This window comes from Gadus chalcogrammus, chromosome 1 (assembly GCF_026213295.1).
Source record: "Gadus chalcogrammus isolate NIFS_2021 chromosome 1, NIFS_Gcha_1.0, whole genome shotgun sequence".
In the NCBI taxonomy this organism is placed as follows: domain Eukaryota; kingdom Metazoa; phylum Chordata; class Actinopteri; order Gadiformes; family Gadidae; genus Gadus; species Gadus chalcogrammus.
In genome coordinates this window covers 630,312-649,265 of record NC_079412.1, presented here as the reverse complement: position 1 = coordinate 649,265, position 18,954 = coordinate 630,312, and the positions used below count along the sequence as shown (strand labels likewise).

The 18,954-nt window shown below is 42.3% G+C and overlaps 1 protein-coding gene and 1 long non-coding RNA gene across 2 annotated transcripts; both read left to right on the top strand.

Moving 5' to 3' along the window:
• The first annotated feature begins 9,796 nt into the window (after positions 1 to 9,796).
• LOC130390874 (uncharacterized) lies at positions 9,797 to 11,830 on the top strand. The gene is made up of 4 exons (XR_008896830.1): positions 9,797 to 9,840; positions 10,513 to 10,902; positions 10,999 to 11,061; positions 11,593 to 11,830. It is a non-coding gene; the product is annotated as an uncharacterized LOC130390874 (long non-coding RNA).
• Positions 11,831 to 11,909: 79 nt separating this feature from the next.
• LOC130390541 (G2/M phase-specific E3 ubiquitin-protein ligase-like) lies at positions 11,910 to 15,156 on the top strand. The gene is made up of 6 exons (XM_056600557.1): positions 11,910 to 12,112; positions 12,263 to 12,477; positions 12,702 to 12,972; positions 13,165 to 13,319; positions 14,103 to 14,341; positions 15,119 to 15,156. Exons 1-6 carry the CDS (start codon positions 12,008 to 12,010, stop codon positions 15,154 to 15,156), a joined length of 1,023 nt encoding a protein of 340 aa, XP_056456532.1. The 5' UTR covers positions 11,910 to 12,007.
• The last annotated feature ends 3,798 nt before the right edge of the window (positions 15,157 to 18,954 follow it).

Genomic DNA, 18,954 nt, shown 5'->3' with positions numbered 1-18,954 from the left:
TTACCCGCTCGAACGGCTCTCTTATTCAGGGTATATGCAGGAATCATAGAGATGAATTTACTACCTTTTACTACCTTTTTTATTACCTCCACAATATTTTTTACTACCAACATGACATCAAGCAGCGGGGCGGGGGGTATGTTTTTTTTTTTTTTTTTCCAAGCCAATGGAAAGGCCTTCGCTTTAATGCCGTTCCATGTCATGTTGATAGTTTTTTTGCACAACGAGCAAAAAGCTTCCCGGTCATTTCCCATCACGGGTTTCAGCCAGTCTTTAAATGTCGGGTCGTCAACCCATGTTTGCGAAAACTTGCATTTACCCATTCTCTCATAGAGCTAGAAACTCAGCCGTACAGAACTCTGAGGGGAAAAGGCGAAAAATTTTGCTGGTGTCTGTGTATGTTGCCGAATTCTGTGACCCACCGAAAAGTATGGCCCCAGGGGGTGCAGTTGCACATTTTCTGCAACATGCACGTGTGCATTATAACAAAAAACATAAATAAAACATAAGATCTCTGGTGGGTCTTTCTTTTTTTGATACTAACATTAATTCTAAACACTATTTTACACAGTAGCCTATAATAGGAAATGCTCAAAGGTAAATCAGCAGAATTTAACCATGACTGTAGCTTTTTATTGGTAAAGAAGCAACGGTGAAGGACCCAACTAAACGCCCTATCCATTGTATGGGTCTGTAAAATGCTGATCAAATCAATCAAATGTATTTATTAAGCACCTTTAATAAAAAGGTAATTGGTTGGGGGGAGATGTTATGTTTTATGTATGTTTTTGTCATGCCTGTCTACGCTTCAAACTCGTGCATATTGCAGTAAATATGCAACACTTTTCGGTGGATCGCAGAATTCGGTGTAACACCGGCGTCGCCAACCAGCGACGCCAACTCTAACGGCTACTCAGTTCAGGTCCTGTTAGCACCGTATACTGTATTTCTTAGGCTAGATGAAGTTAAAACATGTAAACAAAACAATGGAAAATCATTTTATATTGTGGTGATGGTGAAAAATGTACTACCAAGTCAAATTGCGTTTGTTACCTTTTACTACCTTTCAAGGGCCTTAATTACAATTTTAATTTTTTACTAACACAAACACAAATGTTCGTCCAGAAACCTTTTTTCTAACTGTTTAAGTAATGCTAACAAGTGGCTCGGCCTCGTGTCAGACTTTTCAGAACATCATGTATCAAACGCGCACACGTTAAAGTAATTGGTTTTCACGTCGGCCGTAGTGATGATTTGTATAAAATTAAAAATTCGCCAACACTCAGTACGTTTTAATCAGTGGCGGGCCGTGACCATGAGGCCTTCAATGCAATCATCCTGAAGTATACCGCTTTTCAAATGACTTAATAATGACGTCAGGGTTATTGCGATGTTGATGTAACCATAGAGGATGTAACCACCCAATTTAACGCTGACAACTGAACGGGCTTTAAGAATAATGTTTTTGGTTTTTTTTTAAGCCGAAACAACCACAACAAAACACACGCAGCCTACCCTAGTCATAAGCTGAAAAGACCGTAATATTCGTCAGATTCTACAATTTCCGACTGTCCGTGAATGCAGCCAGAAATCTTCCGTCACTTAGAAAAAACGCTGTAAAGTACGTGCTTCTTTCCTAGAACCTGTGCTTTATTTAGAGGACTTTTGCAATAAATTCATACATATTCAATACTACCAAACAAGAACCAATTCAAAACAATCCCATGTTACTTTAACAAACACATGTTGTTTTTTTTAAACCAAAATAATATTAATATAGGCTTTACAAATTAACCAGTGCGATTTCGTTGTGGAGCTCTGTTTCCCTTCTTGCTCATTGAGTTGAAATCCACTCGGGTGTCTCCGAACGTCTTCAACAAGACTGTTGCATGCAAGTGGCCCGCCGTACTTTGGTGTCTCAATGCCGACTTTGTAAGACAACTCAGGTTGGAAAACCCACCGTGGCTCCAAACAACACATCGATCCGTTGCAAATAGCAAGCATTCCCAGCAATACAGATTACAATGACCACTCTTAACGCTGTCAGCCAACTATACCTCGCGTAGTTGCTGGATTGCCACACAAATCCTTTGCCCGGCTGGGTCAGAGCAGCTAGCTGCGGTGTTGGTCGTCCCCGTTTCACAATTTCTAGCTTTTCTGAGAAAATCCTTTTCGAAAAAGACTTTTTAACAAGTCGGCCGCAATATCCAGTCCTTCTTCTCTGTCATCCATTGTAATTAAAGTGAATTTAATCTAAAAAAATCGAACCTAATTATCTATATAATTTCGCTGCTAGCTAGTTGTAATTCCTTTTGTTTTCCTCCTGATGGCGCCAAATAACAAGGCCAGCTAGAAGGCCTAGACGTGTAAAAGGATACACCCAACTCGGCATACTCGAAATCTGATTGGTTGAAGAACATGTCAATCATCAACATAGTCCCCATTAGCGTCAAAAGCGAGGGGATTCTCTCAGGATTCTGAAGGCCTCGGCTAGATATTTTTTTACCCGGAGACAGCGCAGGGAAATAATCTGATTGGATAAGGGCTCTAATATATATATTATCGCACTGGATGCAATGCAACGCAACTGAAGGAAAAACAAATAATGTTTCCATAAACGCATTTAATGGCGTAACTATGTTACTATTTCCACCCAGAATAAAGAAAGTTGTCGGCCGTGGCTGTGTGTGTGTGTGTGTGTGTGTGTGTGTGTGTGTGTGTGTGTGTGTGTGTGTGTGTGTGTGTGTGTGTGTGTGTGTGTGTGTGTGTGTGTGTGTGTGTGTGTGTGTGTGTGTGTGTGTGTGTGTCTTGCCCCAGGATGAGGCTCCTCACGGTAAAGGCTCCAACACTTGGGTGTGTGTATGGGTGTGTGTGCGTGTGTGTGTGTGTGTGTGTGTGTGTGTGTGTGTGTGTGTGTGTGTGTGTGTGTGTGTGTGTGTGTGTGTGTGTGTGTGTGTCTTGCCCCAGGATGAGGCTCCACACGGTAAAGGCTCCAACACTTGGGTGTGTGTATGGGTGTGTGTGCGTGTGTGTGTGTGTGTGTGTGTGTGTGTGTGTGTGTGTGTGTGTGTGTGTGTGTGTGTGTGTGTGTGTGTGTGTGTGTGTGTGTGTGTGTGTGTGTGTGTGTGTGTGTGTGTGTGTTGCCCCAGGATAAGCTGCGCTGGAGTCCGAGGTAGGAAACCCAAACGCCGCCGTGTTTGGGTGATAGAGTTTAGATCGGGTTAGATTAAATAATCTCGGATATAAATAACAATAATCGGGTTAAATAACTTCACATGGTGTGTCTGGTGTGTTTCCAGCATTCGTAGTGTTGATCAGCAGATATATAGTCCGCCAAGACGTTGAGGTTGCTTAGTAACCAGAGACTCTGTCCATGCAAGTGAACGGAGCGTTCCCTCTTCGTCATAACTATCAAACCAAACATCCTTCACATTCACCGAGCGAACATTATGAAAGTAAAATGCACATTTCTCGCTAGAAATGTTTCCATAAAAGCATTTAATGGCGTAACTATGTTACTATTTCCACACAGAATAAAGAAAGATGTCGGCCGTATGCTTCTGTCCAAGCTCACTACTCTCTGCCAGTGACGTCGGGTCAAGCTCAACGCTGATTGGGCAACGCGGCTATCGTCAGACGCGTATCTCGCGTACTTCGCGTAAAAAGTTAAATTTTTTGAACTCTTGAAATGTATGGCAAGCCATCCCCGCCATAAAGCGGCATCATTTAGACGCGTATCACCTTCATTACGCCGTAAAATACGCCGTAAAATGTAGAAAAACGGCGTATTTTACGCCGTCATGCGCAAAAAAGCGCCGCTTTTTACGCCGCAATTTAAGCCTTTCAAGAGCGCGCGTAAAATACGCGCGTTTTGAACATCAAAACGCGCGTAAAATACGGCGTTCCTCTAGTATGCTAATAATCTCCGCCCTTCTTTTATCTCAGCCAATGCATTTGAAGTGTTTGCGCCCAATCGCTGACCAAGACAAGCAGACCAAATCAGTTCAGCACAGATCTGCTTTGAGAATTTCTCCTCTCATTTGGCGTTAGTTGTAGCGTCATTTAGATATATATTTTAGTAAATGCAAATGCAACCGTGTGGTTCCCGTGGCACATTTGATAGAGACGCTTGACCTTTAGGCAGAAGGTTGTTGGATCGAATCCATTCATTACCTTACTACTGCTTTTGTCAGATGGTCACGCTTTTATGATCGCAATGCTTTTTCGTCGGCAAGCCAGACCTCCTGTGTTAAGTTCCAAAGACAGTGCCTTTTTAGTCAGCCAGCCAGATCACCTTGGTGTCTTGTAACACGCTTTATAAGTTAATTATATTTAAATTATTATAGCCATCGAGCCTTTATTTTCGTGGAGTTATCGTTACATCCTCTCGTTCAATCGATATAAATACACAGTGGAAAGGAGTGAGAGGGAGCCACAGTTACAAAAGTGTCAAACAAGCTGTCCTCTAAATCACCATTTCCCTATAGGCCTATATGTTTTCATGCCGACAAATGGTTGAAATAAAGTAACGTTGTGACCCGGCGTTTATTAGACTTGTTAAATGCAGAAATGCTTGCTGGCAGTGTCTATTCAGTTTCAACACTCCAATTCCAAAATTATGTTTTCATGTCGTCAAATGCTCGAAATAAAGTCAGGTTGTGACTCGACATCTACTTGACTTATATACCTCGACGCAGGTCGAGGAAATGTTTGCTGGTTGGCGTGCCACTGCTTGGATAGGGAAAAACCTACCTTTGCCATGCGACTACTACATTGCTGTTACAACTGACTCGTTAGCCCCTAACCCCTAAGAAGTTAGAAAGCATTTATTTTAAGATTTAATTATTAACTATAGTGATATGTCAATTAAATATGATTTGTGTTAAAACTCGGTACATTAATGAAGTGAAATAGCACCATAGACCACCATCTAGAGTTCTAAATTAAAGCACATTACTTTAACTTCTGCCACATTGCACTCTCTCCCTACTAGCTTTAAACTTGGTGTGACTCATTCCCATAGATAGGGGTACTGATTGATAGAGGTTTTGGTATAGGCCTACTATGTTATGTTTCCAAGCTGATATTCACTTTGAAAACTGGTTCTCTTTAGGTAGAGATTTATTTTTTTATGTTCTAGTTGGCAAGACCAGCAGCATGAGGAGGGGCAAGGCCAGCAGCATGACACCCTCACTCAATCCACTCTGAACTTCACCCTTAACATTGACGGCTCCACCAAAATCCGTAACCTTGGAGTTATCCTGGACCCCACTCTCTCCTTCCTCCCCCATGTTAACCATATTACCAAAACTGCCTTTTTCCACCTCCGAAACATCGCCCGCCTCCGCCCCAACCTGTCAACTACCGCTGCTGTGATCACTCATCCACGCTTTCATTTCATCCAGGCTTGACTACTGTAATGGTCTTCTCTACGGCACCACCAACAAAGTCCTCAAAAAACTTCAATATGTCCAGAACTCAGCTGCAGGCCTCCTCACTGGTACCCGCTCCAGAGAACACATCACACTTGTCCTCCGTGAACTCCATTGGCTTCCAAATAAACAAAGAATCAACTACAAAATCTTACTCATCACCTACAAGGCCCTCAACAGCCTAGCCCCCCCCTACCTTGCCGACCTCCTCCATCACCACGCCCCCTCCCGATTCCTTAGGTCCAATTCTGCCAACCTGCTACAAGTTCCACGGACTGAGCGACGGACTTGGGGTGATCGGGCCTTCTCAGTTGCTGCCCCCACCCTTTGGAATTCACTCCCCTCCCACATCAAAGTCTCTCCAACCCTCTCTTCTTTCAAATCTGCCCTCAAAACACACCTTTTCACACTAGCCTTCCCCACCTAACTACCACCTTATTCTTCATGTTTAACCTCTATTTTTCTTTTATTCCTAGTCTGTCTTACATAGTTTTGATAGGGCAATATGTAAAGCGTCTTAGAAGTACCATATTAAGCGCTATATACATTTAATTTATTATTATTTATTATTAACATTTAAGTAAGATGTACCTTGGGGTCTCTTATCCATCAAAGGGGCTCGCAAAGGACGCATACGCTTCCACCTGTGGCTCCAGCCCTACAGGAAATGACTCAGCAAGTGCTCCATCTCGTTGCACCTCACCCAGCAACTCGCTTGCAAGATTTTGGCCTGGAGTTCTTCCCAGACCTACACCCTAGCCATCCAACATGCATATCTGAGAATCAGGCCTCTCTTTAATAATGACAAAAAGTTATGAGAGAAATAGACATTAACTTTTTGTTATCTCATAAGCGGCGTGGTGCCGGCTCCTTTTGACCTTTTGACCCCAGACTTCAAAAACGTGGCCACAGGCCAGCGGTGTCTACAGAACTTAAGCCACAAATATACACCTCCATCCCACAAAAAATGGGGACTAGAAACTAAAAACGAAATATAACTGAATATAACTATAAATATAAATAAAACTAGAAACGAACCTCTCTCCTCACTAGAAACATGTCTTATATACATTTACTGTACTGTTGGAGGTCACGCCCCTTTTCCGGCCTTTTCGAGATAGCTAGGGATACTAAAATGTTTAAACACATTTCCCGGGAACCCGAGAACGACATATCCGAGATTTGGAGTTCTAGCCCTTAGAGAAAAAAAGTTTTCCCAAATGGAGTGTCATTTGGACAAAGCCCCTCAGAAGTGTTACCTGCAAGACCTAATGGTTCAGAATGTGGTGGAAAAACAGTTTTTTGAGATAAGAAGGTCCTATCGCCCTAAAATTTTAATACCTTATTCTAGGGCCTAACTGGGACGCCCGCACCGAAACTTGGCCCGGTTGGACTCCGAGGGCAGGAAGGGGGGGCCCTTCCTGCCCGAAACTTGGCCCGGGCAGACCGCGAGGGCAGGCCCATTTACCCAACTCTGCAAACGCACTTAAACAGAGTAAAGTACCGGCAGCCTGTGACAAGTGCCGGTACGCAAGAAAAAGGGCAGGGACGCCAAAGGGTAAAATGTAGAAGTGCCGGCGAGTAGGCTACCGGCCCACTTCGAGCACTGGTCCTACCAGAATCTCGTACTTCATGTGATTTGTACAGAGTCTGGACCATGGAGCTATTATAGAATTGACAGCGGATTCCAAAATGGCCCATTCATTCCTATAAAAACTGTGCAATGTCGCACGGTAGAAGCCATAAATATATATTACAGTTTTTGTCTTTTGTACATTTCTCAGATCAGAATTGAAATTTGCAAAAAAGTAAGTGCATTTCTCAAAATAATTCGTACAAATAGCAAAACACCATGGATTTCATGCAAAAGCAAGTCTCTTGCTCAAAATCCATAGTTAGTTTCTCAAAAGTAAATATCTGTGTCGATGAACATGTCAGTGTCATCAAAATGACAATTCCTTGTGTCATGTCTACGGATAAGACAGTCAAATTGCTTAGTCATGTTGTCAATATAACCTACTCTGGAAGGATGTTCTGATGAAAACCATGGCTAAAGTTTTGAAGACAATTATTGTAAATTGTAAGTTACACCTTAGTGTATGTGGGAGATTGATTGCAAGAGACTGGACAAGATTCACATTTACGCTTTGACTGTTTGTACTGTAATTTGTTGACAGACCCTGTCATTGCTAGAAATGTGAACATAGGAAAATCTCCTTAGGGTAAACTGTACATGCATTGCTGTCGGAATTACAGTGCAGTCATCCTACAACTCCTGACGTTCCTGTCTGTTGGGCCACAAATTCTCAGACAATTTACTGTAACATTGTGTTGTGCTCCAGCTATATATATACTTGCCAGTTCATTGTTCAGGAGATGCACCTTTGAGCTATTGGTTGATCATTGGTTGATCTAACACTTCACACATTTCCCTTCTTTAGAGTAAGTCAAGATTCACCTGGTAGCAATTGACCAATTCAGGACAGATTTAGAAAAAATAACAAAAAATAGAGTCTAACGCCAGTATATAAAAATGTATAGAAATATGCTTGACATATTATGACAACTTGTTCAACCATTTTGCATGTAAAGACTTATGCAATGAACTAATACCTAAATGTTGTGGGGGTGAGACTATTCCATAGAGACCATTACAATACATTTTGATCAACATGACATAAGCAATTGATAATGTAGGAAAGAGTGCATGGATGTACCAAAGCATTTGCAACGTGTTCAAATAAATGAGAAAGTGTTTTTTTCATGTGCACAAGTGACACACTGATGTGAAGATTGAACCGGTAGTTTTGAGAATTTCAATTCTGATCTGAGAAATGAACCAAAGCGACTGAGAAAAACTGTATTATAGGCTGTAAACCGTGCGTGAAGATTTCATCAGATGACTGACTGGCTTCAACGTCATTGAACTCAGCGACTCCCTCTGTTCGCTTATTGGACGCAGAAACTTTGACGGAGGAAACACACTCTCCCGCCACATTTGGGTCTATTTAAAGGCGTTTGACGGTTTAAAAAAATCATTCAAGATGTCGGAGAGGCCAGCAAGAATCCGGCACCGGATGACAGAGCTGCGAGATAGGTTGAATGCACATATAAACCGAATTTTAACTGAAGTCGAGGCAGAGGGATCTTCGGTCATGGACAGGTAAGGTATTTTCGTGTATTAGCCTACACGATGGACTAAGCGTAAACATTTTGTTACCGTTTCTTTCGTCACGATGTAGCATTCGAGGCTTTAGCCCCGGATATTTTGGGAATATCCCCGGATCGCTGTGCCGTCAAATAAATACAAAAACATAATGATGAAAAAAGGCGTTATAGTTGATTTGCCTCGACTGTTTTATTAGCAGGCTAGTATTGCCCGTTGCCACGTGCTAGCATAGTACGGGCAAACTGGATCTAGAAGGACTGAATGAAATGTTCTTGTTTCTATTTTCATTTTCATAAAGGCATACAAACATACTCTTTACATTTTGGATGTAGACTACAGGGCTTTAGGCAGGAGCCAGGTGCCAGGTCAGTGCCCAGAAGGAGGCGAGGCACCAGGACAGGAAGGCCCCGACAAATAACCCTTAAAGTCGCAGTCCTAAGAAGTGACATTACTTCTGTGAGGCATAGAAATGGTAAGTCGATAGCTTTTTTTTGGCAGAGGTAGTTTGGATGAATACGATTTTTTGATTACAGCCAGTTACACCCTTATAACGATTTATTTGGAGCCATACATACAGAGGTAATGGGGACCTATTATGCTTTTTCGACTTTTATGACCTATAAACGTTGTTATAATGATTGATAGTCATGTTTAACCATACTAAAGTGTCAAATAATGACGTACATGCATTTCGACCCCTGCTTACAGTCTGGGGCTACAGTCTGAGCGCTAAACACTCGGGACAACGATTCCGATTCACTTGTTCACATTTTCGGGAAACATCTACGTAGACGTACACCTGCCACGCCCCCATATGCCTGGTCAAATCTGCCAGCGCTCGCGCTCCTAGTAATGTAACCAATAACAACAGAGTTGGGTTGGCAGGAGGGGGCGGAGAAGGACGAAACGGAGCGTTGACAGAGAATGCTGAAAGCGCCCAGATGAGAGGAAGAGTTTCCCGAAAATCTAGATTGTTCTTTGTGTATGGTTAAACATGACTCAATCATTATACCAACGTTTATAGTTCATAAAAGTCGAAAAGCATAATAGATCCCCTTAAGGTAACGGATGGAGTGTGGTCATGTAGACTTTAGATTTCCCATCGTATTGGGCTTCATGTAAGCTCTTGAGACATGTCTTTGTCTGTTCATAGATGCCACAGCGCCCGTTAGGGTTGTGGTGGCCCTGGACCTCACACCCCAGCAGTTCCATCAGATACTCCGGGACAACATTACTGGGGTATGTTCTAGCTATTCAATTAGCTATTTTAACACTAGAACAGCCGTCATAAAAAGTAAATCGTTAGGCCTAATTTCTTTGATATAAAGGAAATCACAAAAATAAGCCAACGGCAAGAATTAAAGACATACCCAGGACGTGAACTCGGGTCCCCCGTATTGCAGAGCAGATTCTACACCACTCAGCCAACTGCAGTTTCTTAAAATTGATGGAATACATATATTTGTTGAGAAAATATCCACGATAACAATATAGGCCTATCTCAATTAATTTAATTACTTTATTTTTTATATCATTTAATCTTAAACCCTTTGGGAAAATATAGGCTGTTTGTATTTCATATATGTACATTTATGACAAAATCGTGAGGACTAGGCTTGTGACACACACATGTGGCGCTCGAGCGGTAATAGCTCATTGGCGCCACCTAGTGATCATTAAGTGCAAATGCACAGCCTCTCATACAAATGATTTAGGGGTCATTTGACCCCTCTTGTGGCGCTAGTAGTAAGTAGAAATGGCCCGGCGTTCCTAGTGTTAAGTGTAATTGCCTAACACCAATATGCAATGGTATTTCCAAAAACGACCGTTTTAATAGTGACATAGGCCTACAACAGATGGTGTACGTGTTTTCCTCTTATCTGCTTTATAAATTGTAAGGATTTCTCACAGGTGCCTGAGGAATTTGAACTTTGCCGGGTAAATGGACAGCGGGAGGTGGTGCCCCTTACAGAGCAGTGCCCAATGGACATACATACCCACCAGGCACTGCAACGGTCCAATTTATATCTTCGGCCAAAGGTCAGCTAATATGTTTACATTTTGTATTATGTAATGTAATATGTCGTGCTATAAATTAATGCTGTTAATTTCCTTTAGAATTCCACCAGTGAGGAACTCACAATGAGGCAAGTGTTTTTTTCTTGTTGTGGCCTACTTCACATTGTTTTTAAGTTGTCCCGTTTGTCTCTGGTAATAAGGTTATATTCTGACTCATGACTAATTGCTCTACAGCAACCCCACCACCACAGAAAACGTCGTGCCACCCGGACCTATGACAAAGTAAGGGGTATTTGTGGAACTATAACTTGCAACATGGGCAAGGCAATGTCTTGGAATTAATATCTAAAAGCAGAAATGTTATTTTTGGTTTCTTAGTCCTGCCCCTGAGGATGAATTATCCCCTGCCATCCCTGAGATCCAGCCTGGGGTATCAGTGAGGTAAATCACTTGTTTTTCAAGAAAGCCATCCTAGAGATAGCTATGGATTTGATTAATTTTATACTCGCTGGGTTTTGAGTCTGTTACTGTTATATTTAGATTTGTTTTATTATTGTGTCATGCATTAGCGTGCTTATAGGACATATAAGGACTATATAAGGGCTTATAGGACACCATTATAAAACATAGACCGACCTAAAACCAAAAGTAGATGCTAAACAATATTAACATTAACGATATAAACCATCCTCACGGTTCATGCTGGCTTTAGTAACAAAAGATGCTAACGTATAAACATTGAAGGTAAACAAAGATTCCATCCTGATCATCATTACTCCAGAATATTTCAGGGTTTTGTGCCAACAGTTCATTTACAAAAGGTACTCTTTAGTTCATCGTAGAAGGGACAGTATAAAAGAAAATGAGATTCATTGTCCACTTCTTGACAATCACAAATTTCACAAAGGCTGTTCCTCTTGCATATTTTTAAATCTGCCGACCTCTATAACTTTACTTTTTCCCCTTCCATAGCAATGCATCTTCAGTCGGTGGAGAACATGAGGCTTTGCTAAGGCAAGTGATTGTAATTCCATTCTAACGTCTTGTAATGGCATACACATAAATGAAGCCTTGAGTCTTTGTGTTGGTTGTCATTATCATTGGCTACATACTACACAGAAAGATACTTGATGATGTAAAGGGAAATGGGTAAAATGACTTTTTGGAGAATCCTACTTTTTGAGAATACCATTGTCCCAATCGGTCCCAAACTCCCCATTGCCACCACCTACAGTTATATTTCGTTTTTAGTATTGCTTTATTTACAGATATAACATGATGCACATAAAGTTACAATTTGTGTTTAATCCATAGCCTTCCAAAAATACATTGTGCTGTCTGATGCCTTGTGTGTTTGTCACCATGAGAATGTCCTTGACATTTGTCTATGCATGAATCATTTCCCTTATTTAGAGAGGATGTCATCACATTGACATCAGATGAGGAGTTGGAGGAAGTCCTGCTTGGATCCCCCAACAGGAGTGATCCTGATGTAAGCACATAAACCTGCATGTTGTCTTATTTTACAATGTCAAATATTTTGTTGTGTTAATATACAATGTGAGATTTTTTTTTGTTGTGTTAATATACAATGTAAAATTGTTATTTCTTGTGAAACTTAAAATGCTTGATTCCATTATAGGACAATGTGGACATCAAGGCGATTCTCAACTCATTTAGACAGGACAACTTGGAGACAGGCAGCACCTTCACTGTGATTGCCAGGAGGAGATATGTCTTGAGAAGTGCCTGTGCTGCACTCTCCAAGACGTACTTTGGCTGGCACAAAGAGCCCTCAGTTGAATTTGTCTCTGAGATGGCAGCCGACTACGGCGGGCCTAGGAGGGAGTTTTTTAGGTGAGCAATAACTATTGATTTTACCATGTGCCTTGGTTAGTTTCCTGAATCCTGTTCCTTGTCATTTGGTCATTTTGCATGTTTGTCACAATCTGTTCCTGTAAAGTTTTGTCTGGATTCACAAGCTAAATTTGACCTGCACTTGGTTCCTATCTGCCAGATCGTGTCAATCACCTTATCATGTATGCTATTCGAAACAAATTTCCCTTAACATTTTGTGACAGGTTGCTGATGCTCGAGGTCCAGAGCTCCCTGGGGATCTTTGAGGGAAGGCCTGGAGAGCTTTTTTTTTCATACGATCTTCAAGCCCTGGACCAGAATAAGTTCTATACAGCGGGAAAACTTACGGCCTGGTCCATTATCCACAATGGACCAGGCCTCCGTTGTCTCAATAATTCCCTGTTTGCACTCATGTGCAACCAGGAGGTGGACCTCACAAATTTGGACCTTGGGCTTCTCCCAATTGAGAGTGATGACCAGAGCAAGATAGACCAGGTAACACTAAAAGTACTACTTCAGGTGTGTTACAACCTCTAAAAACAAAGTGCAATGCCGTTTATGTATGACTCTTAGCATTTATTAAGGATGCACATTTAAAATTATAGTGCTACATGAAAAAACAAGAAGATAACCAAATAATCTGGAATTCACAATGCTCACCCATAATGTCAATCTCACTTTGTAAAGATTAAGACCTGCAGCACAGAGGAGGACCTGGCGACCCTAAAACAGGTGTGTGGGGACTGGATTGCTGGCTGTGGTGTACCAACAGTCTACACGGCCAACCTCCAGGATCTCCCACGAGTCCTTAACCGAGTTGTGGCGCATTTCATTTTTCATCGGTAAGATAGTTTTACTTTGTGCAAAATTATAGACCTTTTTCATTATTGGGAGGTGATGGCCTGTATATACCGTACTTCCCTGAAAGGGTTTGTTGGTTTGGCCTGCATGTATTACTTCTATAACTTTGTTCAGGAAAATTGAAGTTTGTGTACATGAGTGTGTGAAACAAGAGTTATGAATAACTAATTTCCACAGAGAGCGAGACCATGTCTTTGTATTTTCTAAGCTTTTTCAGTTCACTCTTGAGACCTCATGGAGTAATGTACAAACTGTAAATGCAAACTGTTTACAAATCAAAGTCGTTGTAATATTACTAGTGCTGTCAAGCGATTAAAATATTGAATCGCATTAATGTCATAGTTAACTCACAATTAATCGCAAATCTTTTTTCTATGCTAAATATCCCTTGATTTCTTTGTCCCATTAATTGTTCTCATTTTAATGCTCTTATCAACATGGAGAAGTGCATCGGCTTGCCTTGTGCAAATGTTTTTTTATTGATAACAACATTGGCATAAACTGATCAAAACAGGACGATACAAAAAAAAAGCCTATAGTGCAATTAAACGATGAACATACAAACATACTGCCTTGAACGTAGCAGCTAAAAAGAAAAAAATAATTATTAAAATAATAATTTGCGTTAATCGCGCGATAAAAAAATTAACGCCGTTAAAATTGGTTTGCGTTAACGCCGTTATTAACGCGTTTAACTGACAGCACTAATAATTACATGACCTGGCATGATTCGAAAATTAACTGGCTAACCATTTATTCAACAGAGTCGCAAGCATGATCCAGCAATTTACTGCTGGCATGAATTCTTGTGGCCGATTCTGGGACCTGGTCAAGTCCTACTGGAGGCAGTTTGTTCCGGTCTTCACCCACACTGGGGAAAAACTTACCCGGCACAAACTGCTGTCGCTTTTTATCAAAGCAAGGAGCGAGGAAGGAAGCAACAGGTGGGAGATGGAGGAAAGCACCCTCTACCTATTTGAGGACTGGCTGTTGGCCATTGAAGGTGCGTGGTATTGTAAAATTCTGACATTAATGTCAGACTCATTAATCAAACATTAATGCACTGATAGAAGAATGGAGTTGGTCTGCAAGGGTAGTTCTAATATTATTTACTTGGGTCCCATGTTCCCCGCATTTCCCAAAAAGGGTCCTATGTTCTAATGTTCCCCGATATGTATGTTCCCCGGTCTGTTACTTTTTCCAACATTACTGCCAAATTCCGGCGGAGATAACCACCATTGCATGTCTAGCTTTTGTGGAAGAGGGAGGGACGTTGGGGAACCCGACGCATTCTTTTCATAATATTGTAAGGAACACGGAAGAGGCAGTGAATGAAGTATTGATTAGACAGATTTATTACAGGCCTACCTAATAAACCGTTGGAACACACAAGACCGGAAACCATAGCAACGCAGGTAAACAAAATCCGAGAAACCCAATCCCTACGAGAGCTCCCCGCGCTACGGCCATCCGGAGGCGAGATTATAATAGCATATTATATATATATTTATTTATACTATATAGAGCTCCGGGAGTCGCAAACGGCAACAATCACTTTCTCCTCCATGCTGCAGTTCACCCCGGCCTGCGCTGCACTGAGTTGGCCGGTTGAACGCTGATTGGCTGTTACACATTTCATTCAGTGGCCACGCTGTTGAACGCTGGTTGGCTGTCATCACGCGAATGCCGCGTCAGAGTTTAAATATTTTTAAAGATTGAGAGATTCATGGACATAATAAAGGACTGCGAGATTGCGGGGAACATAGGACCCTTTTCCCAGAAAAGGGTCCTATGTATCCGCCACAGTGGGGAGCATAGGACCCTTTTTCAGAAAAAGGGTCCTATGCTCCCCGGTATATATTGCTACAGGGGAACATAGGACTCTTGAAAAAACGGGGAACATAGGACCCGGGGAACATAGGGATGACCCCCTATGGTGCTAGACGGCCCTAATAGTCTGATTTACATAGGCCAAACGATGGCCATTAATAAACAATGCAGGGGGGGGCAGACACTTATTGGAATTCAATTTACACATGTAAAGTAGGAGGTGTTATTCTGATGACCATCGAAAGGGCGTTACCTGCTCGGCCAATTATATAGAGTAGCATTTTTGGGGTTAGGGTTAGTGAAGGACTACCGCTGGAGACACCCACAACAGATAATAATGGCTCGGAGAACGTTGCTCTTGCGTTGCAGGAATATTCTCAACGACTCCATTCGACGTCTCCTGATGGACGGGCCTCATGTAGGCGAACATCAATCAGCATTACGCAGGTATTTTTTCTCAGATCTTTCATATTGTTGGCTGACATCTTCCTATTTGACCCCTGATGTGCGGAGAACTTACTGTCGACTTAAGGAAATTAGAGTGATGCCGTTCTGCGTAGTAAGAAGTCGTTTAAGTTATCAAGGGGGGGGGGGGGGGGGGGGGGGTCCACATTGCTCTCTTTTGGGGAAATCTTTCCGCCTTTTCCTTTGATGCGTTTCAGTAATATCTCCTTAAATATGGACTCATTGCAAAACAAATCGAGCTGTAGAAACGCTGTAGTAGGCCATATTGATGGTGCTGGTTCTCCACCGTCTCTCCACTGCGCAAGATGGATGCCTTCAGGCATCCATCTTGCGTGCTGTATGCAAACGTTTAGTCGAGGTGAGATGGCAGTTGTTAAACCTTTTAGATTTAGCAGAAATACTTTTTTAATGTAAATTTATCAAGGGGCTGTATTTAAAAAATAATCTGGCTGGTGGTCATGGTCAAGTCAACCTAACTTTTGCTTTATTTTCCAAGGTTGGAGATAATGCAGAGGAGCCTGCAGTGGGCAAGGGGAAATTTGATTAATGTCCAAGATGCTGACCAAATTCTCAGCGACCTAGCAGAATTGTTAGAAGAAATCCGAATGGCAGGTAATCAAGGAGGGCAAGGTATTATATCATTTGTCTTACATGATTGTAACACATGAACCGTGAACAGTTTACCTATTTTTGCTCCTCCTGATAATGACCTAGGATATGTTAAATGAAACATGTGAAAACCCAAGACCAAAACACACTGACCTCAAAAATATCCTGTAACAAATTACAAAAGCAATGAGCAACGATGAGCAACCAGCAAGGATTGTTAGGTTGATTATTGTAGGCCTATGTACTTAGGAAATCGTGGAGATATACGTATTGTATATAAAATATTCTCCCAAATAGGGATAAGACTAATTTTCCTGTTTTTGCAGTTGGTTCTGGTTACCACGCCCAGTTGGTTCAGGGAGGAAGGAGAGGAGCACCTACTTTTTCCATCACTCGGCAACAGCTGTTGTTTCTGAGGTCTTGTGGCTTCAACATACCTCAGATGGCTGGTGTTCTTAATGTGTCCGAACGTACTGTTCAACGACGTTTGAGGCAAGTGGCTAAATCATGTTTAATTTGTTTTTGCTCTGTCATTATGTGATGGAGCTTTCCATCAATGCATTATAATTTGTATATGTATCATACATATACCCACACAGACATACACACTATAAAACAATCAATATTGATTGATAATGTGCTAAACATATTTTTTTCCTTCTATTAACAGAGTGTTAAACCTGCGCCAGACATTTTCAACTATGCCCGAATCGGATCTGGATGACCTAGTCACGGAGCTGGTTTCTGGCAATGACTTGGTGGTTGGTGGGTCCTGAGTCAGTACGAGCGGCGCTGCGTGCAAGGGGACTCCGCGTCCAACGTAGAAGGGTGCGAGAAAGTATGCTGCGCACAAACCCTGGGGCAGCTGCACTTAGATCCTTACTGCAGAGACCAGAGAGAAGGACCTACCAAGTACAAGGTCCTAACTCTTTGTGGCACATTGATGGTAACCACAAGTTGATAAGGTATTTACCATTTCTAAACTCTGTTATTACATCAGATATTTGCACTTGCAATATATTATGTCAGTGGCTGCGTTGTCATTTATATTAAGTATGTTTTTGTAGGTGGAGGATGGTCATCCATGGAGGGATAGATGGCTACAGTCGCTTGGTTGTTTTCCTCCGTGCCTCCTCCAACAACCGCAGCAGCACAGTGTTGGAAAGCTTTGTCAATGCTGTGGATCGCTATGGTGTGCCCTCCAGGGTCAGGACTGACAAAGGAGGAGAAAACAGTTCTGTGTGCCTCATGATGAACCTCTTCCGAGGTTTTAGACGAGGCAGCGCCATTCAAGGGAGGAGCGTACACAACCAACGCATAGAGAGGCTCTGGGGGGATCTCTGGCGTGGACTCACAAACGTGTACCACAGCCTATTTCACTTTTTGGAGAGTGAGGGCATAATTAACCCTGACAGTGATATGCATCTCTGGGCTCTCCATTATGTGTATCTTCCAAGGCTGAACAGAGATTTAGCCGACTTTGTCCATCAGTGGAAGCACCATGGGCTAAGGACGGAAGGTCACATGAGTCCATTGCAGATCTTTGTTCAAGGGTGTCTCCAGCAGCAGGGAAGAAGTTCATCTGCCATGCAGTACATTTTTGGAGGAACTGCTGCTGGCCCTGCCCCTCCTCATGCTGCTGGCCCTGCCCCTCCTCATGCTGCTGGCCTTGCCCCTCCTCATGCTGCTGGCCCTGCCCCTCCTCATGCTGCTGGCCCTGCCCCACCTCATGCTGCTGGCCCTGCCCCTCCTCATGCTGCTGGCCTTGCCCCTCCTCATGCTGCTGGCCCTGCCCCTCCTCATGCTGCTGGCCTTGCCCCTCCTCATGCTGCTGGCCTTGCCCCTCCTCATGCTGCTGGCCTTGCCCCTCCTCATGCTGCTGCTGCCCCTGCTGCTGCTGCAACTGATGAAGAAGTTGCATTGCTAGTAGACTGGCAAGAGAGGGTAACTGTGCCTCATATCGACTATCCTTTGGAAGAAGCAGTGATGGAGCACATTCAGGCACAGTTTGACCCTCTCAGTGGCCCCAGGGGAGAACATGGAATGCTAATAATCCGTGGCCTGATATCCTTTATAGACTCCTTGTGATAGAAGAAAGACTTGCTTCTTAACCACAAGGACCATATAAATAAAAATGGAATCAAATGAAAGCTTCTGAATTAATATTTTTTTGTACAGTTTAAGAGAAAACAACTAGAACATAAAAAAATAAATCTCTACATAAAGAACCAGTTTTCAAAGTGAATATCAGCTTGGAAACATAACATGGTAGGCCTATACCAAAACCTCTATCAATCAGTATCCCTATCTAGGGGAATGAGTCACACCAAGTTTAAAGCTTGTAGGGAGAGAGTGCAATGTGGCAGAAGTTAAAGTAATGTGCGTTAATTTAGAACTCTAGATGGTGGTCTATGGTGCTATTTCACTTCATTAATGTACCGAGTTTTAACACAAATCATATTTAATTGACATATCACTATAGTTAATAATTAAATCTTAATATAAATGCTTTCTAACTTCTTAGGGGTTAGGGGCTAACGAGTCAGTTGTAACAGCAATGTAGTAGTCGTATGGCAAAGGTAGGTTTTTCCCTATCCAAGCAGAGGCACGCCAACCAGCAAAAATTTCCTCGACCTGCGTCGAGGTGTATAAGTCAAGTAGATGTCGAGTCACAACCTGACTTTATTTCGAGCATTTGACGACATGAAAACA

What these genes read in the sequence shown, in the direction of transcription:
- LOC130390541 (XM_056600557.1), top strand. Translation starts at nt 12,008, where the DNA reads ATGCATGAATCATTTCCCTTATTTAGAGAGGATGTCATCACATTGACA. An exon ending in CCTAGGAGGGAGTTTTTTAG is followed by an intron (nt 12,478 to 12,701) that starts GTGAGCAATAAC and finishes ATTTTGTGACAG; the next exon opens with GTTGCTGATGCTCGAGGTCC. An exon ending in CTGGCTGTTGGCCATTGAAG is followed by an intron (nt 14,342 to 15,118) that starts GTGCGTGGTATT and finishes CCCTTTTCCCAG; the next exon opens with AAAAGGGTCCTATGTATCCG.